Consider the following 24234-nt stretch of genomic DNA (forward strand, 5'->3'; position numbering starts at 1 on the left):
TACAGTAACATTCAGGCTAGAACGCTGCGCTATGCTAACATCATCAGGTCAATCATCGACTTCGTGCTGGAAGACTTGGCTTTCATTCCTTTCGACCACGCAGGCGGGAGAATCTGCCAGGCTGCTTTTCGGACATCTCGCCACTGCTCTCCCCGTTGCTCTCGGCGTTGCTTTCGCCTCGGTAGGCCTTCTTGCTGCCTCGCTTTCGACCTGTCCGGACGTCTCGTCTCGAAGCGCAGCAGCAGCACTGTCCCAGCTGAATTATCCAGGCGAGGATGGCGGCGCCGGCTGCTATCCACATGAAAACGAACATCTCGACACCAATGCTGGCACCGATGTTGAGCTGGGTGACTGAGGTGATGGCGTTCCGCATGATGATGAACTAGAAAAAAACACATTTGTCAGCAAGTAGTCCAGGAAATGAGAAGTTCAAAAACTCACCATCACCGTAGCAAGAACGGTGGCCACAGTCGTGAAGAGTGCTGAAAAGAAGGTGAGCAGCATGGTTGCTAATGTCGCCCAGCGCGAGAACACCGATACTGGCACAATGAACATTGTGAAGAAGCTCAAGCATGCTCCAGTCAAGAACAGAGCGAACATCCAGTTGGACACCGTATGGATGAGATTGAGGACATCGTCGATCTGTGCGGGTAGAGCGACTACAGATTGTCAGCCAGCGTCCCTTCCCCATGCGATATTATGACATACTCGTTGCCCCAGCCAACAGCTCATTCTGCAATATATTCACTGGGTTGAACCAATACAGCGTCTCTGGCTTCGAGCAGAAATTGAAGCCCTGCCCATTATACCCTTCGCAGAACCCCCATAGTCCGACTGTGTAGAAGTCATGCAGACCCAACGACTGCGCTATCGAGTTGATGAGAACAGCATTGGGCACCCGCACGGGTATGATGTCTGCCAAATCGAGTCTGATGAAGTAGATGTCGGTCCGGATGGAGCCGAGGCTGGTGCTGCCGACCTCAACGAGGATGATGAAGACGATGGAGACGAGGAGGAGGAAGGAGGTGAGGAGGGCCCAGATGAAGCGTGTTCGTGTGGCTCGTTTGATCTGTTGTTTCGAGGGGTGGAATTCGTCGTTGACCAGGGTGTCGTCGGAGGACTTGCTCTTGTTGCGGCCGAACATGGTTGGAGGAGTCTATCGTGAAGGATGGAAGGATGGCAGGATGGAGGGACCTCAGTGGCCTGGTTGGCCCCGTCGGGATAGGTCTACAGAACACCGGGTAGGAAGGCACAACAGGTGAGGTCGTCCCAGGAGGACAGATCAAGACAGACCGCGAAATCGACAGACATACAAGATCCACATTCAACGCTCCGCAGAAAGCTTACAGCACAGATACGTCGACGGGGTGCGCGTCCGTCTCGCGGATGCTCAAAAGATCGATCTCTTGCAGACGTCACTCTGCCCGCCGATTTGGGGCGGATACTGCGCGGCGCACTGATCTGTTGCTGGGATCTTGTCGCTTAGCGTGCGAGTCTGTTTCGGCGCCGTCGTCGATGCTCGCGTGGTTGAGGATTGGATGTCCTTGCTGGATGGTAGAGGATGCTGGAAGAGTGGTTGTGGTTGATTCGCCCGAAGGCCGTACTCGGGCATCTTCCAGTCGAAGTTGTCAAGCGAACAACAACGGTCAGATGCAACTCGATAATAAGCTTGGGCAGATGCGCGTTCAGCTCGGATAGCTCCACGGCAGCGAAGCAGGAGACGTCATCTCCGTGGACCTCGAAGCTTTTCGAGACAAACCATCAGTGCGTTGCCCGTGGCGCGACTATTGAGTCGGTGGAAGACGCCGGATGCCTCAAAGGTTGGTCCGCAGCAGTCTGATTCACATGTCCTCGTTGGTATTGTTTGGTCTCGTTTGAGCGGCGTTCCATTCTTTCTTCAGCATCGTTATCTTCAAGACGAGGCACCAGCATGCTTCCAGCAGCGTTATGGCTGCTCTGCGTGACAGCACTCGAGGCGAGGGCGCAGACGACCACGAATGAGTTCTACTCGACCACTTTCGAGACGCTGTCGACCATCTCCTCCTCCGACTTCGACGGGACCCGATATACATACATCTCGGTGGACGGACAAAGCACAGTCGAAACCAGGCGTCAGAATGCCACGGCAACATCATCGAGCAACTCTCAGATCACGAAGACCGCCACCTCTAAATCTGTGACATTAATAGGAGGATTGACGCACACATCAAATGGGACGCAGACTGCAAGCTCGACGAGCACCGCACCGAGAGCAACCAACACGATACCCTGCAACGGCTACCCCGAGTTTTGTCAGAGGAAGTACAGCAACATAACAAACGTGTGCGCGCACAATTCCGTGTTCTCCGTAGACAACAATGCTGGTAGCAACCAGGAGTATCCCATTCAATTCCAGCTGGACGATGGAGTCAGGATGCGTGAGTACTTCGAGAACCACAGCCATGATACAAAGACTTAACACCCCACCAGTGCAAGGCGAGACCCACTGGGTCAACGACACCGTCTACAACTGCCACACCTCCTGCGACCTCCTCAACGCCGGCACCTTCCAATCCTCCCTCGAGACCGTCGCCAGCTGGCTCGACGACCACCCCTACGACGTCGTCACCTGGCTCATCGTCAACAGCGACATGACGGACGTCGAAAACTACGTCCCCGCCATCCAAAACTCGGGCATCGCGCGCTACCTCTACGAACCCGAATACGTGCCCCAGCGACTGGAGCAATGGCCCACACTCGCCGAGATGATCCTCTCGGGAAAGCGCATGGTGCTGTTCATGGACTACAAAGCCAACCAGACCGCCGTCCCCTACGTCCTGAACCAGTTCCATCACATCTGGGAAACGCCCTTCTCGCCCACCGACCAGAACTTCCCATGCACGCAGCAGCGGCCGCCGAATCTGGGCGAGAAGATCGCGAGGAACCATTTCATGTATCTCGCGAACCACAACCTGAACACTGCGGTGGATCTCGGGGCGTTGATCGGAGGAGGCTCGGGCGAGCAGATTCTCATCCCGAACACGGCGGAGATTAATCAGACGAATGGGATGTTTGATAAGTTTGGGCAGTTGGAGCGTATGTCGCAGAATTGCACTGGTACGTCTTGTCGCCCACCTCAATTCGGATCGTGTGTTCACTCGTACTAACTACCTGAGCAGAGATGTGGGGCAGACCGCCCAACTTCCTCCTGGTCGACTACTATAACCTGGGAAAGCCAGGACCGGGCGCCGTCTTCGAAGTCGCCGCTAAAGCGAACGGCGTGACGTACAATCGCCAATGCTGCGGAATGGGAGACCAATCCGCTGCTCCTATTGTACAGAGTAGTTGGATTGTGCTGGGCGCTGCGTTGGTATTTGCAGTGCTGTTGGCTTAAGATCACGATTGTACATGAATGACTGCATAGCGTGGGGAATTGGCATAGCACTGGCGCGTAACGATGATAGCGAAATGCTTTTGATGAGAATATTCAGATTCTTCATCTACCTGATTGCCTTCCATCTCTAGCACTTGCGATGTCCATCCCCACTTTCATCTTCGTCTTCATCGCAACAAGGGTATTCGTTCACATAAGCCACCCATGCACAGACGAAAGGGCGGCAGTCGTGCCAATTGAAGTTCGCTCGCGAGAGCAGGATCCATTTATCTACAGCGCCTGGCAATGCCTCTGCCCCCATTCCCCATTTTAGCCAGCGCGCCCCTAGCAGTGGCCGCCAGCGATTTTCGGTCGTCAAGCGCCGCGCTGAGGTGTTTATACACAGTGGGTGTTTTCGTGTAAGGTCGTAATTTATCGTTGGTCGCATCATTTGTAGCAATAACATGTCGGAAGTCACAAAAGAGAGAGGGCCCGCATCATCGTTTCGAGCCGAAGAGGGAGCGGTTGAGGATGGACGAGGGGTCTTTGAGGACGCCGAAGAAACTGGGTCGTTTGGGCGAGGTCTGCTGCATCTTCGTGTACTGGACCATGGGACCGACGATGTTGGCTTCGTCGACGTTGAGGAACTTCGTGGGCTGGTTTGGGTCCGAGAGAGAAGGCATCTTCGCTAAGGGCTGGGTCTCGGCCAGGCTTTGATGAACTCCTATCTCGCCGTTCGCTTCGGCTTCAGCGTTCGCCTTGTCGAGGTTGGAGCGCCACGCTTTGTCGATTTCGGCCCACTTCTCCTCGGTAAGGCTGTAGGTTGGTGATGATGGTCCATAATGCTCGCTCACCCGCGCGATGACACGCATGTACTCGACACGAGCGGCTTCCCAGTCCTTGAGTAACCGCCGACATGACTCTCTGGTGAATTGCTGTGGCATGTAGGGCCTGGGCTCGATGTCGAAGTTGGCGTGTCCGAGTTTGATGGCCCAGTAATCCTTCTCCGGCGCCGCATATGTGGAAGCTGGTGGGACGTTGAAGGAGGTAAAGGAGGGTTTCGCGGAAAGTGGAGGAGTCAATAGTCCGTGAGGCACAGGACTGTAGATTGATGCGGTCTCACTTTGAGTGGCCACACTTGGAGATTGAAGCGGCGAACGCAGTGCCTCGTCCGAAGGGTCTCGTAGGCTCGAGAGTAATGGTGGTAGAAGAGGTGTCGAAGAGTTGCCCTCGCGGTCGACAGGGTCACTTGAAAGCTGCGTCTCCCAGGCCTCCCGACTTTCGATCCGTTCCAGGAACGATGGTTCGCCAGTGTCATTGGAGAACGAAAGAGTCCGCCGGTTAGAACTGCTAATCGTCCGACGAGGTTCTAACTGCCGGGAAAGATATTCGGTGATGGATGGGCGCCGCGAGGAAGATCCAGGGGTTGGTGGCGCGCTCTGCACAGTATGGTTTGTCACAGAGGTAGTAGGTCGTCTTTCGCGGAAGAGACTGCTGGAGATCGAGCGCAGTCTTTGGCGCCTTCGAGAGCCTACTGTGCTTCGCGAAGTTTCGCCAGATCGACTCCGTTTGACAGAGTGACCAGACGCCGAGTAGCTGAAGATCCTGTCATCTCCGCGTGTCCATTCTGGGAACGATGGAAAGGGTGTTGGAGTCGTAGCCTCAGCTTGTTGGTGCTCACAGAAAGGCGTGTCACCTGAAATGGTTAGCATGGCATTGCAGGATCATCACTCGCTCAACCTACAAATGCACAAGGGCTCGTCGCCGAGGCCTTCGGTCTCGAAGCTGCTGATCCCGTCTTCTCGCTCAGCGGACTCTTCGAGAAGATCTTCGAGCGTCGTTTTGTTTGTTGCACTGTGAGATGGTGAATCCGGAGAGGTAGCAAGCGACGAGCTTGAACTGGGCCAGCGGCTATGGCTCCGGATAGAGAAAGAAGGTGTGATCGGAGACGATTGACACGACGCGGCGGACGAATCGCGTGAGTGGCCCGGCGCAGACTGGTAATGCGGTGCTGCAAACGCCATCGCGTCGTCCTGTTGATCGTCTGAAGTCCGGGAAGTCGCGAGTTTTGGAAAAGTTAATGAGCGCATTTTCTTCATGCTCGCGTTGTCGGCGTGACCTTGGTCGCTACAGTATTTGAGTCATTGTCATTGCCTGGCAGCGGAATCTGTATGCATCGAAGGTTGGATATAGACGTGTGGCTGTTGGGAGGTGCCACGATGCTGTCGCTTCCGAAGCGCGATGCGCTGGCGCGGCACGAATGCTGGTTTGTCGAGAAGGGCTTCTGGGCGTCGCAAAGGGCACGAAGGTGCAGAGAGGTGCTCGAGTGTGTTGTCGCCGGACCTGAGAGCACGACAATGGGTTTCGGGATGAGAGTCGCGACGGGCAGAGGCGCAGGCGGGTGAAGTAAAGATGCGCTCGAATGAAAACACGGGAAGGCGTTTGGAGGATCAGAGCCTGGAAAAGGTGGGTGGGCACAAAGTTTTGCTGGTGATGCTAACGGGGACTAACGCACAAGACGCGGACGGCGGCTTGTGGCGCGACGAAGGCTCTCCAGCAAATTGGAACGCCCTTCGCTCTCGCGGCCCCACCGCGAGGAGTCGGTTTCGCCCGTTGTTCCTCGGTCGCTGTCATTTTCTGACTCGTTGGCAGCTGCACAATGGCTCTTGTGTCTACTGCGCTGCCCATTGTCTCTTGCCTCCTTGTATGAGATTCGTAGAGCCCGCTGAGCGCTCACCTCGCACAACCGCCCGGGACTGGCTGCCGGCAGCACCTGGGACACCTGCAACGCATCCGGGGATGCAAGCCGTGCCGTTTCTTCATGCAGCCTGCATGCAAGTCGGGCAGCGAGCCCAGCAGCCCCGTGGTTCAGGCTAATGGCCGTTGTGCGGTTCCTGTTGAGCTTACTCTGAAGTCTGCCGGGTGAGGCCTCGTCTGCCGGAGAAGAACTTTGCCCGAGAAAGGAAAGACGGGCCCAGCCCAGTGGTGGAGCAATAGAAATCCTTTCTCTCTCAGCGCACTTCGGATGGGAGGAGGGACATTCCCGATCGCTGCACCCCAGGGCGCCATTCCTTTTGACAGTTGACTGCAGCTGCAAGGTTACGACACGACAGCAAAAACCACGTTGCGCCGTTGAAACGGCCACTGCAGACGCCTGATCTGCTCAGGTGACTGGCCTCTGCAGGTTTGTCCGATCGTCAAACAGCGCTGTGCGACCGGGGCGCAAATAGATGTTGAACACAACATCGTCAGTAACCAGGATGGTGGGATGTATCTCCCGTCGGGGATGCTCGAAGTTGCTCGCTTGGGCGCGCCTTTTTCCAAACTTTCGGGGAAGTAGGATGGCAGCCAGGATTCAAGGATTGCATCCCTGCCGATGAACCTGTCCAGCCTGTGTCACTTCCACTGAAGATTTCTGGCGGGCCCATCACCGGTAGGAGCCCGTTCCTGGGTGACAAAAACCGTGACAGGTAAACGGGATCTTGGCAGAGAGCTGTCACGGTTTTTTGGTCACCCAGGAGGCCCGTAGGGCGTAGAATGCTTTGCTCTCCTAAACGAATAGAAGCGAAGGAAGGAGTTTGATTGTTAGAATGCCGAGCGATAAGCGTCACAAACGTACATGCACTTAATCCTCCATCAGCTTTCGCCTTCTCTAATCATCGCGACGAAACCGACCAACGCATCTGGACCGAAGGAAGAGAGTCGCTCGAACGCGAGTTCACACAGAATCACGCCAGTGAGGTTCGCCATCGCAATCAGGCCGGAATCAACTCTCTCAGTCAAGTCAATAGATTGGAACCAGACGATGGCTCAGTACTGTTTCATTGAGCACTATCGACAGAAGGTACAGCGTACATCTTTCAGCCCCAAGGTAACACTGAGCGATGCTGTCAGCGATTCAGAAGAACCAAGGCCGCACAGCAGAAACACTTACCTGGTTTAAAGCCATGAACAGCGGCCAGCATCCGATACAGGGCCGGTACGTCGGGTCTTCCGCGTCTGGTACGGGAGTCTGGAGAATCTGCACTGCTGCCCGTGCCTCTGCAGGCCTTATCTGAGGGATCCGATCACGACCTGTCGATTCAATTCTTGTCGCGTGGCAATCCTGCAGGAGCGATAACATAGTTGATCCATCCAAATGCTCGCCGACGCAAGCCTAAAGTTAAACGCGGCAGCTGTATGGCTACGAGATCCAATATTTCGACCACTCCTTCCTCTGCTCTTCCGTCCCCCGGAACTGTCGTGATCGTCAGCAATCAGCCTGTCGTTCCACCATTCCCACGTGTACAGGAAGCTTACCTCGAAATCCACCTTGGTGACATCCTGGAATCCCTCTCCTGCCGTCGGTTCTCGGTAGCGAGAGGCGAATCCAGTAAATGCCATTTTCGGCAGCATCGTTCGCTTCTCCGGATTCATCTGTGGACTTGTCAGTATGAACACGTCGACGTCTCCCACTGAGTCGTTGAGCTGCTGTAGCAAACTCAACCGCAGACTCACCAGAGTTCCTGTCAATGCCCGCACAGTATCATTGTGCTCACATAACTTCGCACTCGCCGTGAAATGTACCAGCCGTACCGGCACCTTCAACTTCTTCGCTAACGCAATCCAATCCTGCCGTGTCTCGACGTCCGCGTTCGTGTTGTCGACAACCACACCCTTCCCATCCTGCAGGAACTGAGTGGCAGCCTTCTTGCACTTATCTCTCGTCTTTAGCGTGTCTTGGTTCACCCTCTCATACCCGAGCGGCTCCATGTGCTGCCAATAGAACGTAGACTTGCCAGCTCCTGGACTGCCGCAGAAGAGGACGAGGTCGAGCTTGTTCTTCTTGGTGAACAGAACTGGTGTGGTCTCCGTTTGAGCAGCCAGTCCAGAGCTCAGGTGTGCTGCGGGATCGAATATCCTCGTGAACGGCTTCGTGTCCTCACCCAGGAAGAACTCCTCCGGCGTTTGGAATCTGATACCCACGTTCGCCGCAAAGTCTCGGTCAGAGCATGAATGATCCTTCTTCACACCGGCCGCCTTATCTCCAGCTCGACCTGCGGCATCTCCGACGAAGAGACTGCCCTCATGATCGACATCTCCGGCATCCGAGAGTCCGTAGTCCTTCAGCAACTGCTCCCACATGTCTGACCTTGGCTTCCGGTAGATGTCGTGTGCAGTGGCGGCGTAGAAGCTGATCCCCAGATCCAGCGCCTTGAATACCGCCGATACTTTGCCTTTGATGTTGTTGAAACTTCGCATCCCGTTCGGGGTCTTTGGATCTGCACGAAGACTCACGGCAGCTTGGTTGCTGATGATGACGATCGTGTAGCCTTCGGCATCCAGCTGTTTGAGCCGTGCGGGTACGGAAGCATGCCACCACTTCCAGTCATCTTCTGTACGGGCGAATTTGAGGCCAGATTTGGTGGCGATGAGGGTGTCGTCGAAGTCGAATGCTGCGATCTTGACTGGCTTTGGGCGGGACTTGCTTTGCGCACTGTCATACTGTGCTGTGAGCAGCGTCTCGTGCCGAATCTCAATGCGCACTTTCTCGGGTTCCTTCTCTGATGCTGGTTTGAAGAAGTTGGACACGGCTTTGTTGGTCGTGGTTGTAGCGAGCTTCCTCTTGCTCGGTGGCGGCGAGACGTCGCCGTCTACTGAGATCGGTCTTTTGCGGGATCCTGGCTCCATTGCGATGGCAATGCGACATCTACCCCAAGGCGGGAAGGTTCTGTTGCGTGGGCATACTTGAGTGAGAAACATGTGAGGTCGAGGATTGAAGTCGGAAGACGCGGGCTTCTCTAGGCAAGCGCGGTCTGTCCGCGAAGTCACATGCCCGCTTTCAATATTTTATTGTTCAAGACAACAGATAGCGTTCGAACTCTCTCATTCGGCGTCTATATAGTACAAGTGCGCTCTCAGATCTAGCACCCCAGGCGATGCGCGCTCCAGAACGCCATGCTATGCTATGCACCCAGAAGTAGAGCTTGTACCCAAGCACCCCTACAGCTTCGCCTTGACCCCATTCCCATTTCCATTCCCGCCGTTCGCAGTAGCACTAGCCTCCTTGTTCAACTCCACCTTGCCGTTAGCCTCGCTCTCGCCGAAGAAGATAACCTGCACAGTCAGGTCGTCGCGGTAGCGGCGCGAGAAAGGCGCAGGAAGTGTTAGCAGAGCGGACAGCATATCCTGGTCTTTCCCACCCAGAGCATTGCGTACGAGATGGGTCGCAGCGTTCTTGTCTTCAACCACGAAACGTTCATCCTGGCCGGTTGGCACGCCCCACTGCTGCTGACGGATGGGCGCCCGCTGGCCCTTTGAAGTACCTTCATCGTGGTGCTCGACTGGCAAGGAGTTGGCCTTCTGTGTGGTGAACCACGATTGTAGCCAGGAGTTATTGCCTGAGTTTGTCGTTTTCGAAGTCGAGGCCTGCTTCTCCAGCCACTGCCCAACCAGTCCTACGACCTCCTCATTCGTCAGCATCTCCCAGAGCCCATCAGTGGCCATGACCACAAAGTCACCACTTGCAGGATCAACCTTTGTAGTCGTAACGACAGGCTCTGCCGTGACGTATGGCGGCGTCTTGAGGTACTTCGACGGCGAACGACCGAAGAAGTTGTTCTTCATCTTCTCCTGCGTCTCCTTTGACCACTTGTAGACTGCGTCGCCAAAGGCTCGGCTGGGTTCCAGACCTCCGAGAATCCGACCGTTCATGGTGACATATTGCTCGCCTGGGTGCTCTGCCCGTAGTCGAGCCTCTTCCGATGGCGTGCCGCCGGTCTGATCGACTGAGAGCGCGGTCGCCGTCCATTTGCCGCTTCCTGCCCTTCGGCCCAGGACTGCTCTGCTGTCGCCGGTGCAAGCCACCTTTAGCTCCTTCGAGCGGCTGTCGTAGAAGCTGAGTAACGCGCAAGATCCCGAGAGTGCTGGTGCCAGTATCTCAGCTGCCACCACTTTCGACTGCGACTTCAGCACCTTCTGAACCGAGTCGTGGGTGATTTCGTTGTCCAGCTTCACGAAGCCCTTCTTGATCGCCGCGTCTACTGCTTCGGCCGGCGGGAACGTGACTGCAGGATCCTGCAGCGCGGACTTGTACGTAGCGTTCAGCTCCCGCGCCACATACGAGACAAGAGTTTGTCGCAGCTTTGCAGATGTCGTCCAGCCAGCATGCCCGTCAAATACACCCCAGAACATCCAGTCTGACCTGGTCTTCCCATCCCCAGCAGCAGCGGTACTGTCCGGTACCTCCACAATCTTCTCGACGTGGTCGTCCTCTATCGGATCATTGCTGGGGATCTGAACAACATCGTATCGGACCACACCCTCTCCTCTACCGACGAGGTAGCTCTCTTCGTTGGTGCGCAGCTTTGCGTTCGCTTGCTCGGGCGTCAGCATCTCCAGCACTTTTCGACCAGAGTTGTCCGTCTCCTTGCTGATCGGCTGGTCTGCTGGTATAGAAGCAGTAAATAGCTGACCCTGCTCAACGATCAAAGCCTTCCGCACGGCCTCTGGCACCTCGGCACTGTGGACTCCTATCGGCGAGTGCTGTACAGATGCTTGTGCCGTCGCCGTTGCCGCGCCTCTGCTTTGCACTCCGTTTGCATCTGTTCCGACTGCTGACTGTGCTCCGCTCTGCTGATATGCGTAATAGCACCCAGCAGCCCCGACACCTAGCGCTGCAGGGACTGATATCCGTCGTCCCCAACGCATGGGCTGCTGTGGTTGCGAGGCTATCGACCGTTGGAAGGCGGCATTCTGCGAGCTGATGCGGAGGGACTTGAGTGCTTTGCGAGGTGTAGGGCGGCGGAAGGTGCGCAGGTTCTGGATTATGGCGCGCCGCATCGGACCGGCGGTGTCATGGGTGTTGCTGCGGAGGTGAGGAGGAGGGGGTGAAGGGGACGATGTGATGGACTGTGGTTGATCAGGCGCGCTCTTTCCTCTCAGATCAGGCTAGAGGCATAAGTGCCTGCAAGAGGCGCTAAACCTATTCGGGTTTAAGAGATAAAGCCGATGCCAAGATGCGCCGATCCTGCGCCCACCAGCCAACCTGGAAATTCTCTCGCGATTGAGAAAGCACTTCTTGCTTGACCAGCGACCACTGACAACACCGCCACACACTCATCCACCTCGCCCACAATGCCGAACCAGGCCAAGTCAAACAAGCCCGCCGCCGGCAAGACCGCGCAGCGCAGCGCCATCGAGGATGTCGTCGCACGCGAATACACCATCCACCTGCACAAGAGAGTACGTTCAGTTTGATGAAGTCCACGGATGGCGAGCCCGGATCGTCTGCTGCATGTCTGCGGTAGATGTAAAGGGCTGGCATCGGACGGAAGACTGAGACAAGGATAAAAATCTAACGGGACATCAGGTCCACGGCGTGAGCTTCAAGAAGAGGGCACCGCGAGCCATCAAGGAGATCAGGTCGTTCGCAACGAAGGCAATGGTATGTCAGAGCATTTACATGAGAGATTTGACCTCGTCTGGTTGCATGGCGTCGCCAGTACTAACATGATGCTCTAACAGGGCACCTCCGACGTCCGCCTTGACCCTCAGCTCAACAAGAAGGTGTGGGAGTCCGGTATCAAGGGTGTGCCATTCCGTCTGCGCGTGCGGATATCGCGCAAGCGTAACGACGAGGAGGGTGCAAAGGAGAAGCTGTACTCCTACGTGCAGGCGGTGAACGTCAAGAACCCCAAGGGTCTGGTGACCGCGGTTGTGGAGGACTCGTAGAGGGTGGGAATACGAGCATCTGGAAGGGCATCCTCCCGACACCGTTGAGCGTGTACTAGGTGTCCAGAGTTGATAGCCCGACTCAAAAGAACAACTTCCAACAAACCAATGTGTCCAATCTCGAGCAACGAAGCACTTTGACATACTTCCGCAGAGAACATGACTGCCAACCATCCAATGAAGAACTCCTGTCATCGTCAATTTCTGCTAGGAGCATATCAAGTAGTTGTGTTGCGTTCGTGTTGTCCTCTTCGAAAGTTTCCAGGCCCGTGCTCCCAAACCGACCTCATGTCTCGATCGTGCGCGCACTTCTCTCGTCCACTCCATCACAGCAGTAATTCTCGAGAGCCCACATGAGCCGGGTGCTGATACACCGGATACCACTGCTTCCCTTGTGCGCGAGGTCACGAACAGGCGAAGCCAGCAGGAGCTCTTACATCTACACCAAGACCGCCGCAATGGCAACTCAGAACCCTCTGTCCGCCGGCTTGAATGCTGTACCCAACGGAACTATAGATGGTTCCCAGCTCAAGTACGCAGATGTCAGTATCCCCTACCATCTTGTGCATGCTTAAGACCCGAGCTGACATTCACGAACGGCAGAGATAGATCGGCATCAACCTGACAGACGAGATATTCCGCGGCGTATACCACGGCAAGCGTGCCCACGAAGACGACCTGCAACATGTAGTACAACGCGCGCTGGACGCCGGCGTGCGCAAGATGATGGTAACGGGCTCGGACTTGGAAGAGAGCAAGAAAGCCGTGGAACTTGCAGACCTATACCCGGGCCTCTGCTACGCAACCGTGGGCGTACATCCATGCCAGGCGAAGTCTTTCTCCAAGCACCCCGATGGACCAGACGCTCTTCTCAGCGAGCTCACGAAGCTAGCGAAAGAGGCACAGCAGGAAGGCAAAGCAACAGCATTCGGCGAGATTGGGCTCGACTACGACCGCCTACACTTCTGCGACAAGGAGACCCAGCTCATCTATTTCGAAAAGCAGCTCGATCTCGCCTGCGACCTAGGACTACCGCTCTTTCTCCACTCCCGCGCCGCTGCCGAGGACTTCGAACGCCTGCTCAAATCCCGGCTCGACCGTCTACCGAAGCGCGGCGTCGTACACTCCTTCACCGGCACCCTGGAAGAGATGCAGGGCATCGTCGCCCTTGGGTTTGATGTCGGAATCAATGGCTGCAGTCTGAAGACCGAGGAGAATATTGCTGTGGTCAAGGAAGTCCCGCTCGAGCGATTGCAGATCGAGACTGATGGGCCTTGGTGCGAGATGCGGCCCAGTCAGGCGAGTGCACAGTTCACCAAGGATGCTCCACCGCTGCCAAAGTCGGTGAAGAAGGAGAAGTGGGTGGAGGGTGTGATGGTGAAGGGGAGGAATGAACCGTGTGCGATTACGCAGGTTGCGCATGCGGTGGCGGCGACCAAGGAGGTCAAGGTGGAGGAGGTGTGTGAAGCGTGAGTATTAGTGATAATTCTCTTGCCTCCTGCTATGGTGTTGCTAATTCTGATGTAGGGCATGGCGCAACTCGATACGCATGTTTGGGCTAGGCGAGTCTCCACCTCAATGATAAATGCCAATCAGGCGCCCTTCACGTCCTACCAGAACCATGTATATACCACAGTCGGTTCCTCCAGCTCATGTTTAGCTACACTGCAGCAGTCTGATGCCTGCCGATGCTCGTCTGGAATCTCCAGCTTGAGCAAAGATGCTATCGACTTAGCAGATCTGGGTGTAAGTCAAGCTTGCTGTGTGGCGTTGCGCAACGGTGCTGCCTCAATCATCTCGATGACCACCCTATCAGCTGGTGCGAGCGTCTCCGATCGATCACGGAAGCTACCAGTGTCGTCAAGCTCCAGTTGGGTATCGCCGGCTGCCGCTCGTGCTACTCTCCGAGGGCGGGGATTGTCATCCCCATCCTCGCGCTCGCGCTTCACGCGGACGTGCTCTTCCTGCTGCCTCTGCGCTTTCGTCAGCTGGCTGACTTGGTATGGGAAATTCCATCGCTTACCGTGAGCTCCACCAGCCTCCGCTGCATGTCCCTTATGTCCTCTGGGCTGAGCGCAGCATGGTCACGCTCTTCCGGTGGTGGTGGCGTGGGGGTGCGTTCGATGATGCGCAAGGCTTGTAGCATCGCTCCTAGATGTTAGCGATCATGCTGGAGAAGCTGTTGGGGATGCTGGCTTACCGTGAGACCTATAACGGAAGACGATCGTGGCGAAAGGATTGGGCTCTCCGACGACCGGCTGACTGCTGACGTATGTCGTCGAGTATGGCATCGCATCCGCGAACCTGTGATAAGGTCAGCCAGTTCATTCATCTCTTTGCCGATCAGCTTGCTTCCTACTCTGCTTTGTGCGATATCGCTTGCCCCTTCACATCCTTCTTGGAGATGCTCTCGATTGCTGCGATCGCATTTTGGATGTATTCATCCTCACTGTCGTCCTCTTCGGTAGTCTGCTCGTGCGACAAAACAACCACAATGGTACCGACATTCTTGACCTTGGACGCCTCGCCCGGCACAACACCACGATCGCTCACTAGGTCCAGATTAGCAAGATAATACGTTGATGTAAAGAGCGTCTAAGCTTACCGATTTCGACATCAGCGAAACTCGCCTTCCTGACGGTATCATCACCTATCTCAATGCCCTCCACCTCACGGACATCAAGCTCATAGCACATGAGCGCCGATGTCAGCATAGTTCCGTCGGCGTAGACCTTCGCTGCGAGGCAGTTGCCCATGAACTTGAAGTCCTCGAGGAGTTTGATCGACACCACGAACTCCTGGCCCGTCACGGCTTCGATGTATCGTGTGGTCGTGCGTGCGACATCCTCGAGATCATCCTTTTGGTACTCCCTCAAGGCCTCTCCGCCTACCGTCACCTCCACGACCAGCCCTGGAATGTCATTCGATCTCACCATGTTGAGGTTTGTGTCGCAAGTAGGAGAGCTGGAGGTGTTGTGGTGCTGTGGTTGACAAGATCGATGAAGATGTAAGACGAGAGGTTGTTAGAGGTGGGAGGAAGTTGATACAATAGCTGTTGTGAGCATGTGATAACGCACTGGCCCTCGCGGGTTCGTTTCAAGTGAGCTTGTAAGTGGGTTTCTCATCAACCGTAGTGAAGCCCATGTTGGCACCTAATCCTCAAAAGTTGCCTGCAAACCTCGCCAATAGCCTGGATACCTAGCTCCCACCTCCTTCACTTCTTTTCTCATATCCACCATCACTGGCCTGCAGCTGATTCTGATTCGGTCCACCCAAAGCCATCAAAGCAAAGTGCCCTCCGACCACAGGCCTCGCTCGGTAGATGTTGTAGATACCCGCAACATCACTTCCATTCGTCTCCCCGAAGAAATTGTCACTGAAAGGTGCCGTGTTCTGTCCACTAGCGAGGAAAGCATGGACATCGCCAACAAGCATGTCTCGCACGCCCTCATTTCCCACCCCCTCAGCCATCGCAGTGGCAGCAGCAAAGTTCATCCAATCTGTCTTGCCCCAGTCAACCCTACTGTCAAGCGCTAGACCGGCTTCAGCTCGGACATGCTGGTAGTAGTTGGTTTGCATGGCGTATGCTTCCGTTGGGAAGGTATCAAGCTTCAGCAGCACGTCGAGGAAGAGGTTGTACCCTATGCCCCAGGAGTTGTCGTCCCTCTGGGTCAAGGTGAAGTGGGTGCGATCAGCATCTGTGCCTGCTGTCTGCTCGTAAAGTTCGTCGGCAAACTGACGTCCAGTGTCTGAGTAGTTCGATTGTCCGGTCATAACGCCGTATGCGTTTAGAGCAATGGCTGCCTTGATCGCCAGGCCCGTTCGATTTGCGACTGGTCCAGCACCATCGTCAGATGAGAGCTGAAGGGTCGGGTAAAGGCCGTTGAGGACAAGGTAGTCTGCGTACTGCCTGAACAGCGAAGCATAGTTGCTTGCCCATTCGATATTGCCAGAAGCCAGCTGGTACATGTATGCCAGCACGATGATGTTGCCGCACTCTTCGACTGGCATCTCTTCAGCGACACCATCGTTGTGGCCAGTGGCGTTGGGATAGTGTGTGCCCAAGTCGTGGATCTAGCAGAGGTTTCAGCACTTGTACCTTGGTCTTTCCATTGCACTGGCTGTTCTTACAGTATACTGGTGTGGCCAAGCTCCGGTGTCAAGGTACTGCATCACCGGTTCCAACAGTAGACGAATATACTCAGGTGCGATTACGAAGAGTGTCGGCGAGATAGGCATGATTACCTAGATCGCGGAGTTAGGTGTCAGCAATGGCAAGCCCAGTCTTGAAGTTAACTCACGTCGATGGTATTGACATTGCCATTTGAGGATATCTCCTTGACGAACGCCATAACATCCTCGGTTTTTGACAAGTCTTCTTCCGGTACCGTAACGTCGAAAGCTCCGAAGACCTGTCTGACTGATAAGGAAACGACGTCGCTGTAGTTGCCGCCGCCAGCTGCAGTGGCTCTGCTGGCGATTCCCGCATCCAAAGCTCGTCCTTCAGCGTCCGCGGCTTTGAAGTCCAAGAGTGCTCTCACGCAAGCCATGTTGATGTCTGATGCTGCAGACTTCCAGTAACCCGCACGAGGGGTGCTCATGTAGTTGACATCGACCTGTCGTACGTAGCCGACGGCAAAAGTGACATTGTGGTGGGTACTGACGGCTCCAAGGTCATGGCTGAGGGCGATGACGCTGCCAGGCTTCCAGTCCCAGTCTCCAGGTAGCGAGCCGTTGTTGGCGAAGCTGGAGCGTACGGTGGCCATGTCACCTAACGATGGAGAAATCGTTGATGTGCTTGGCTTGGTGCAGTAGACAGCAGTCCCCCATTGAGCCATATCCTCGACCTCGGAGAACATCGCTGTACCACCAGAAGTCAAGGTGAAGACCTGAGTACTCGCCGAACTTAGAGCATAGTTCCAGTTTGTCTGCACGTTCTCTCCAAACTGGCCGGTCCAGGAGTTGTCCATGTCTGAATACACCTGTAAAGATGGTGCTGCTCCGTCCAGACCAGATGCCGAAACAATCAGATAGCTGAATGGCATGCTCTGCCTGACATAGTCATTCAAAGATACTGGCGAGAAGAAGTCCAGAGTGAAGATTGCTGCCCCAGCTTCCAGAGTGAAGGTAGTATGAGTTGAAGTATACTCAGCGCTCTTGAAGGAGGCTGATTTGATGCCAGACACCGGCTCCGGAACCCCGAAGAGGGAGTATGCTTGGCCATCAACTCGTGCTATGACGGACCAAGTCAATTCCTGTCCCGTCCAGAACTGTGGTACTGCCGACGGCAGGTCTGCGGTCTGGTTGCCCGGCAGCCATGCTGTGAAGGGGGTTAGCAGGAGTATGTCATGGAGGACTCCATGGCTTTACCTGAGAGGTAGGGGTTCTTAACCGCGAGCGGGTATGAAGGCGGTAGAATTGGTGCGAAAGACGGCTGACACTGCACTTGCAAAGAGAAGAAGTAGAGGCAAAGGATCGTGGAGAATAGCCTCCTCAAGAGAGCCATGTTGGCTGGTACTGAGAGTGACAATAGAAAGTAGATTGAAGGCCAGAGTGATTGGCGGAACGAGACCTTTCTGCCGTCAGTGTGCCATGGTGAGAAGTGAAGACTTAAGTGATAACTTGATTGCAGGACCCAGGTGGCATGCTCGAGGCGATCGCCGTAAGAAGAAGTCCCATTCATCACCTCAATTGGAATTGCTACGAGACATGCAACGGCTGGAGGCTGGTGGGCGCATGACGTTGGCTGTTGTCCGTCCCTCCCACTGAAAGCACACGACGTCCTTGGCCAGTGAGCTTTGCAATAAGATGTGTGATGATGGGCGCTGGTCTCTCGCCGGGAAGAATGCGGTCCGTTTCCCGGACAAACTCGGTATGGAGTATGTTGACCAACTCCAAATTTGCAAGGAATGCGACAGTAGCGGCCCATTTGGACAACGATAATTTGAACCGGACTACTGGGAACTTGAAGATGGGATCTTTCAAGCGACAAAAGATCTGCACCACGAGTACTCGCTGGGTGCTCATGAGAGGCATAGTCTTAATGGAGGTGTGCCTGTAAATGTATTGTCAAGGGTGCGACAAGCAACAGAAGTGCTGGCTCGTACCTTCAAGGCGTCGGGTGCAGGCCTAAGAGCACGCCTTGTTCGATATGGCTTCCGTGGTGCTACCTCCGTCGCTTTGTGTTTGCCATTAGGCTTGTGAAGCCACAGTTACAGAGCATGAAGTGGGTTGTGCTGTACCAATGGTCTGTCTCTTCGGTAGGGAGGTGCGAAGTAATAGAAGATGCCGTTGATGATAGCAGCAGCCAAAGGTCCCGTCCAGTGGACCTATCGAGAGACGTTAGCTTCTGGGCTTCTTTGATCGCACAAAAGATGCCAAATAATAGATGAGGGCAGGAGCGAATGCATGGAGCGAAATATGTACTAACCCAGTGAAATTGGAGATTATTGCCTGCGGTCATCAAGCCTATACAGCGCGCGGGATTGAATGCTAGAACAAACTCGTCAGCCTCCCGTGGATCAACTCATACGGCTGACATACAATTGCCAGTGTACCCGGGCCTAGAGATCGAGCTGGCCAATGTTCCGAGCGCCAAACTCGTGCCCACCAGGATTGGAGCAAGGGCGGGACCCAGGGATTTAGCCTGTCGTGGATCAAGACCAACACCAAAAGCAGTGAAGATCAGTGCTTGCGCAAACATGAACTCGAGTACCCAGAGTTGTCCTGCCGAGACTAATGAGGGGTCTACGGTGCATCCTGGTATCACTCCCTGGGGATAGATCAGCCCTGCAAACGAAGGTCTGGAGTATTTTGCTGACAGTTGGAAAGTAGGCGTCACCCAGACCGAGACGTAACCAATACCCTCCAATGATCCCGCCTACGATCTGAGCAGAGATATAGATGACGGCCCTAGGCAAGGTTGCAAGCCCAGCAAAGAACGTCGCCATAGTGATCGATGGATTAAGATGGCCACCTGACGCAGGGCCGGCGGAGAAGATGAAAAGACTCAATCCAATGCCGTTGGTAAGTGAAGCATATGCTCCGATAGCCAACGGTGATGTGCCAGCAGGGAGAAGTGTCAAGCCAGAAGATGCTGCGCCCAAGATGAAGACGAGGAGACAGGTGCCTATGCTCGTCAGCTCGGCATCTCCAGATCCATAGGATCGACCTCACCCCATGCTTCTATGGCCGCTTGTCGCCATGTATCGACGATGAAGAAGCCACGAGGATCAAGCGAGTCTCTCAGGCTGGATAATGGCGCCTATCTTGAAGTCAGTCCTGCTCAGCTGTAGGAAAAAACTGCTGCATGGACATACGGCATCAGGCTGCTTTTTCAGTATCTCCTCAGACTCTTGGGAATCATCTGTCGCAATGAAGGCCTGGTTACCGCCAATGCGGCCGGCGAAAGGTGCATTTTTCGGCACTGTATGGCGTTTCCTGTGTCGTAAGGAGCCGTGCGAGCCATTGATGGAAGAATGATCGCCCTGGACGGCCATTTCGGCATCAGCTGGTGTCTCTTTTGGCATACTGTGGAATATGATACGACAAGGACCTACAGTATCGGAGGAGGGGTGAGAAGTTGGTCTTCAGGAGATGAGGTAGAGAATTGGTTTCTGTCAGCCTTGTCAGGGCTGACAAAGGCAAGGTACAGCCGTTGTGGGGAAGGGAAGATGAGGACAGCAAGGACCACACCCCTTCTCGAGCGCGCAAACAAGCTGTTATATGAATAGCAACCCTCTCACACTGCGATGCGCAAGCGGAGAAGAGGTCATGAGCCCAAGGTCTGTAGCATCTCTCCGCAAGACAGACAGGCGCACAAAGGTTCATGTAGACACGCAACAGCTTTTCGCTATCTATGAGAAGCTGCAGACCGACTTCTTTCGTGCCTCCTCTCGAGCCTTCTCAGAGATGCTTCCCAGGCCATCCGACCATAGTAGTCGCTACACCACCCACAGGCCTGCATCGCTCCGGGAGATGCTGTTACATGTACCCACCATCAAGCACAACCAACATCCGCTGTATGCGCTCCAACTGCGACTTGATATGGCACCATGACAGACCAAGCCGTTTCAACTCTTTCGCAACAACAAATGCCTCTCTCTGAATGACCCCCGAGCGACTGTCTGGAAAGGGCCCTGGTACTTTGCCGTCCGTCATGTTGTAGTGGAAACGTCGAGTCCAATCGATCAGATTGTTGTAGTTGGTCGAAGGGCGAATGTGCACCAGGTAGTTGCTTCCGTGGTGCAGCTCTGAAGCACGAGTCCATTCGAGATATGGCCTGGCGTTGTTGTCGACCACGACGAAATAGAAGGTGTTCTCTTGATAGTAAATGCTTGCTGCTTCTTCGCGGATCTGCTTGTTGGCCAGCAAAAGACCCGGTTCTTTGGGCTGTCGCTTACCGTGCTTGATGTGGTACTTGTTCTTGCGTACCAGAGCATACCGGTAGATCTCGTTGCGTAGTTCTGCGGGTAGGCCCATGAGTCTGCTCTTGGGCGGCTCTGCGGCTACTTGGGTTGCTGAGTGGTGGAGCTTCGTACGCTTTCGTGGTGGTGCCATCATGTCGCCGTCGCCCTTGTCGTCGTCGGTGAGTTTCCGAGCTTTGCTGAAAATGGCGGGGTTTCCCCAGCGGCCGTAGCGGTCTGTGGAACGCATGGGGACCCTATGTCGCGCCATGTTGAGAGAGGTCAGCTTGTTCAATGTGAGCTTTCTCATTCGGTGACCCGGGTTTTATCACCGGCGTCCGCTTCGCCGTGCCTTAGGCTCTCGAGCACGCTCCTGGCCCTCCGGCGAGCATCGACGTACATGACGTACTCTGTATAAGACCGCGGCATGACCTTCATCTGCTTGTCGACAACAAAGGTATAGTTGAACTGGCCAGTAGGCTTGGTCTCGCCGTGCTCGACATTACGGACCTTGCTGTCCACCCGGATCTGGACACGAGTCTGCTGCGCTTCCTCCGTGCTCTGCGCATCTGAACTACCACGCACGACCGGTGGATCGGTATACACCACAGTGGCCGTGAGATACAAGACACTGCCGACTGGGACCGGGTTCTGGAAGGTGCTCGGATCGAGCGACACAAACGTCGGCCTGCTGTGGGCAAAGCTTGCGGCACAGCAGAAGGCCAGCTCGAAAGTCTGCTTTAAGAGGAATCCACCAAACACTTGAAAGTTGTGCCGGTTGCGATACTGCGGCATCATGATCTGGGCAGTCTGCAGCTTCGTGGCATCCATGTAATGGACATTGTCAGGCTTCCGGAGCGGATCGTTGGGGTCATGGTACTGCAGCTGCCTCTGCCATATGGCATGGATGAGATCGCTCTCCTCATCATCCGGAGTTTGCTTGAGCAGCGAGCGCTGTGAGAGCTCCTTGCGGTGCTTGCTATTCTTCTCTCCCTGCTGGAAGAGCCGCTTCTCCTCTTCGGTGTCTGTCCGGACAGGATTGATGTTGGCCGGCTTCTTGGTTGCTGGGTCAAGAGAGACCATGGTACACTGACAAGTGATCATAATGTCTTCAGGTTTGGCCTGCTCACCCTCCTTTGGCGCCTTGGCCACCTGAAGACTGATCTCCATGCTGCTTCGGCCAGTGGCGTACGTAACCATGCCGGATAGCTCAAGGTCACATATCTCGGTCAAGGGATGTTGGATCACAATCCGGTCGAAAGACGCAGTCACGGTGGTGACATCCTCTCCGGTGTGTTTGTAGGCAATAACGCCAGCAAGAGCGTCCAAGTCCATGAGCAGTGTTCCTAGGCGCAACTGGCCAGTGGCGTTTGCGTAGGTGTCAAGAAGCCAAGGGTCTTGTCCCAGTGGGAGCAACACGGCGTGGTGGCTGTCTTTCATTCTTTTCGGCGAGAGATCCCGATCCTGAGGCGTGGCCGGTTGAGATGTTGATGCCGTAGCATCTTGAGTACCCTCTTGCTGCTTACGAAGAGCCTCGATCCAGGGTATCTGAGTTCTTTGAGCTGTTAGCTCTCTAAAGACACCGTCCGTCCCAGTCCGTGGTGTCTGAGAAAAGACTCGGCATCCTTTGGTTGGAAGGAGTCGGCTCGACCGGACCCCGCGGGCCAGGGTACGCGTCAAGGTCGACTTCACGACCATAGCGAAGACTAGAAGCCTTGAGAGTGAGGTGTGTCTAGTGAAATGTAGAAGAGGCTTCGTCGGTGTCGTTGCTTCAGGTGCGGTTGCCAGCTGCGGGAACTTCCGGCCGACTTCAAGGTCTGCACTCTCTGAGACACACCTGACCTCACGTCCTCACCTTGACAAGCGCGTCAGGCAATTAGACGGCGTGGGATATGTCGACATGAGTGCGCATCTTGACTTGGGACATCTCGACATCGAGTCCGCATCTCACCGTGTGCATCTACGCCTCGAGAGTGCCGCAGAGTTTGCTCCGTCCGGAAAGGACGACATTGATCAGCTCGAGACGCGACTAATTGAATACAGACTCGGCAAAGAGCTGGACAGACTTCCTTGTGTGTCGGGAAGTGACAGGTTGAGACTCGTGATTCGTCTTCAATTTGAAAATGAGCTCAGCGAGATCTCGCCCACGACAGAAGTGGTCGAGCTGCTATCAACGCGACTGCGCCAGGCTGAAGTTGTCATTTCCTACCGATGTTTCAGCTCTGATGACTGACATCGTGCTAGCTTTGGAGGCTGCTGTGTTTGTCCACTCCATGCGTTCAGGTCTCGAACCACGGTAATACTGGCCACCAAATCGAACTGCTGCTACGTCCGGCAGATAAGCCGACGACCCACAACAAGCGAAGGCTGCACAAGCTCGATGCGGATGTGCCCATACACGATGTTCGCCCTCCGGAAGGAGTGCCCCACGCCAGACTTGACTCGGTTCAGCTAGAGATAGCTGTGAGTGGTTTGCCTGAGGTCCAAGCGGCATCGGCAGAAGATAGCAGCACTTCAGAGGCTGAAGGCGCGACAGGACCCGATCCGACTGAATTTGAGCATGAATTATTGCTTGACGAATCGAGAAGTATGCTGGACGACCACGAGCTTCTCATGGACGGGATCGAAGGGGGCCAATCGGAGACTGGCAGCGTCGGCAGAGATTTCAAAGATTGCACCGCTCAAGCCCTCACCGACTGGACACTAATGTGTGTGCACATCGCTATTGCCGGGCCTGCCAGTAGAAGAGTCAAGGATCTGGCCATCTCCACAGCAAGTCTCCAGCCTCTGGCGTCAATTGCACCTTCGATCTGGTCGCCGCGATATCTACCGTCGCTGGCAGCTAGATCAGTCTTCCTTCCGACCATATCCCACGCGCTTGCTTCAGTTGTTCGCACCTCGAAAAGCAAGAAGATCGAGAGATTGGCTTCCAACGTGGTGGAAGCCGCTTCCTCAAAGGACCGCATCACAGACCACTCTCACCCACAATCAGCAACGAGCACAAGATTTCAATCGAGCGTCTTTCATAAGCAGCTCTGGAAGATGCTTCAGACTCGCATGTACGACCCGAAAGCAGCGAAGCGCCCGCAGCTGCTTGTGACCCCAACCACAGTTTCGTCGACCGTCTCGAACGACATGTTAGAGCTTGACGCTGATGCAGATGGGCTTTGCGACACTGTCGATCTCGACCACGACATGCTAACTCTAGCCTCTGACAATGAGAATGATTACCTATCCGAGGACGATATACTTGGTATTGATGACTTCGAAGACTTCACCACGACAGCTTTTGAGGATGCAATGGATTCTGAAGAACTGGAGATGAGTAGTGGTGATCAAAGCACACAGACCACAGTCTCGAGCGCTACCACAGATCTGACATCTGACGAGGATCTGCTGTCGGTCTACAGCAGCATTGACTCGATGTTGCTGTTAGGCTATGATGAGGAGGAAGAGATGCAGGGCTGTCGGTGGCAGGATGCGGAGCAGATGCTGTGCATCTGAGCAATAAGGCAACGAAACCGCTGCGGTCCCTTTCGAGTTCTCACGGACATCAGCTACATTCTTCTGGTCAATGTGCTTTGCCAAGCAATGCATGGGAGCTCTAGAACACCTACGATTACGAGACCGACGAGCTCACCCGAGGGCCACAAAGGAGATGTCGCGAAGGGGCTTGAGCGAGTCTATGCGGAGGAAAGAACTCGAAGTCGTTTAACCTGAGCTGTTGTTGCGAGCTTCGCACTCTGGCTGGCTTACGGACTTTGC

The 24234-nt window shown here is 55.0% G+C and overlaps 12 protein-coding genes across 12 annotated transcripts; 4 read left to right on the forward strand and 8 right to left on the reverse strand.

Moving 5' to 3' along the window:
- Window positions 1-82: 82 nt before the first annotated feature.
- On the reverse strand, window positions 83-1144 carry LTR77_004422 (uncharacterized protein; the record flags this gene model as incomplete). Its single annotated transcript, XM_064801676.1, has 3 exons — window positions 83-382; window positions 442-659; window positions 709-1144. The coding sequence occupies 3 exons, from the start codon at window positions 1142-1144 to the stop codon at window positions 83-85; spliced, it is 954 nt and encodes a 317-aa protein (XP_064660306.1).
- Window positions 1145-1930: 786 nt separating this feature from the next.
- Window positions 1931-3373, forward strand: LTR77_004423 (uncharacterized protein; the record flags this gene model as incomplete). The annotated part of the gene is made up of 3 exons (XM_064801677.1): window positions 1931-2417; window positions 2470-3096; window positions 3159-3373. 3 exons carry the CDS (start codon window positions 1931-1933, stop codon window positions 3371-3373), a joined length of 1329 nt encoding a protein of 442 aa, XP_064660307.1.
- A 476-nt stretch (window positions 3374-3849) lies between these two features.
- On the reverse strand, window positions 3850-5376 carry LTR77_004424 (uncharacterized protein; the record flags this gene model as incomplete). The annotated part of the gene is made up of 2 exons (XM_064801678.1): window positions 3850-5048; window positions 5097-5376. The coding sequence occupies 2 exons, from the start codon at window positions 5374-5376 to the stop codon at window positions 3850-3852; spliced, it is 1479 nt and encodes a 492-aa protein (XP_064660308.1).
- Window positions 5377-7535: 2159 nt separating this feature from the next.
- On the reverse strand, window positions 7536-9022 carry pnk1 (DNA kinase/phosphatase Pnk1; the record flags this gene model as incomplete). The annotated part of the gene is made up of 2 exons (XM_064801679.1): window positions 7536-7589; window positions 7652-9022. The coding sequence occupies 2 exons, from the start codon at window positions 9020-9022 to the stop codon at window positions 7536-7538; spliced, it is 1425 nt and encodes a 474-aa protein (XP_064660309.1).
- Window positions 9023-9334: 312 nt separating this feature from the next.
- PTC5 ([Pyruvate dehydrogenase [acetyl-transferring]]-phosphatase 1, mitochondrial) lies at window positions 9335-11173 on the reverse strand (the record flags this gene model as incomplete). The annotated part of the gene is made up of 1 exon (XM_064801680.1): window positions 9335-11173. One exon carries the CDS (start codon window positions 11171-11173, stop codon window positions 9335-9337), a length of 1839 nt encoding a protein of 612 aa, XP_064660310.1.
- A 294-nt stretch (window positions 11174-11467) lies between these two features.
- On the forward strand, window positions 11468-12064 carry RPL31B (60S ribosomal protein L31B; the record flags this gene model as incomplete). The annotated part of the gene is made up of 3 exons (XM_064801681.1): window positions 11468-11575; window positions 11703-11777; window positions 11858-12064. The coding sequence occupies 3 exons, from the start codon at window positions 11468-11470 to the stop codon at window positions 12062-12064; spliced, it is 390 nt and encodes a 129-aa protein (XP_064660311.1).
- A 458-nt stretch (window positions 12065-12522) lies between these two features.
- On the forward strand, window positions 12523-13646 carry LTR77_004428 (uncharacterized protein; the record flags this gene model as incomplete). Its single annotated transcript, XM_064801682.1, has 3 exons — window positions 12523-12606; window positions 12674-13533; window positions 13592-13646. 3 exons carry the CDS (start codon window positions 12523-12525, stop codon window positions 13644-13646), a joined length of 999 nt encoding a protein of 332 aa, XP_064660312.1.
- Window positions 13647-13815: 169 nt separating this feature from the next.
- On the reverse strand, window positions 13816-15000 carry LTR77_004429 (uncharacterized protein; the record flags this gene model as incomplete). Its single annotated transcript, XM_064801683.1, has 5 exons — window positions 13816-14037; window positions 14088-14215; window positions 14265-14368; window positions 14424-14616; window positions 14670-15000. 5 exons carry the CDS (start codon window positions 14998-15000, stop codon window positions 13816-13818), a joined length of 978 nt encoding a protein of 325 aa, XP_064660313.1.
- A 262-nt stretch (window positions 15001-15262) lies between these two features.
- Window positions 15263-17570, reverse strand: LTR77_004430 (uncharacterized protein; the record flags this gene model as incomplete). Its single annotated transcript, XM_064801684.1, has 4 exons — window positions 15263-16138; window positions 16196-16309; window positions 16366-17384; window positions 17435-17570. 4 exons carry the CDS (start codon window positions 17568-17570, stop codon window positions 15263-15265), a joined length of 2145 nt encoding a protein of 714 aa, XP_064660314.1.
- A 1632-nt stretch (window positions 17571-19202) lies between these two features.
- On the reverse strand, window positions 19203-19563 carry LTR77_004431 (uncharacterized protein; the record flags this gene model as incomplete). The annotated part of the gene is made up of 2 exons (XM_064801685.1): window positions 19203-19328; window positions 19384-19563. 2 exons carry the CDS (start codon window positions 19561-19563, stop codon window positions 19203-19205), a joined length of 306 nt encoding a protein of 101 aa, XP_064660315.1.
- A 484-nt stretch (window positions 19564-20047) lies between these two features.
- LTR77_004432 (uncharacterized protein) lies at window positions 20048-22167 on the reverse strand (the record flags this gene model as incomplete). The annotated part of the gene is made up of 2 exons (XM_064801686.1): window positions 20048-20706; window positions 20802-22167. 2 exons carry the CDS (start codon window positions 22165-22167, stop codon window positions 20048-20050), a joined length of 2025 nt encoding a protein of 674 aa, XP_064660316.1.
- Window positions 22168-22694: 527 nt separating this feature from the next.
- Window positions 22695-23973, forward strand: LTR77_004433 (uncharacterized protein; the record flags this gene model as incomplete). The annotated part of the gene is made up of 2 exons (XM_064801687.1): window positions 22695-22752; window positions 22808-23973. 2 exons carry the CDS (start codon window positions 22695-22697, stop codon window positions 23971-23973), a joined length of 1224 nt encoding a protein of 407 aa, XP_064660317.1.
- Window positions 23974-24234: the final 261 nt, after the last annotated feature.

The sequence above is a fragment of the Saxophila tyrrhenica genome (assembly GCF_035928015.1).
Source record: "Saxophila tyrrhenica strain CCFEE 5935 chromosome Unknown scaffold_6, whole genome shotgun sequence".
In the NCBI taxonomy this organism is placed as follows: Eukaryota; Fungi; Ascomycota; class Dothideomycetes; order Mycosphaerellales; family Extremaceae; genus Saxophila; species Saxophila tyrrhenica.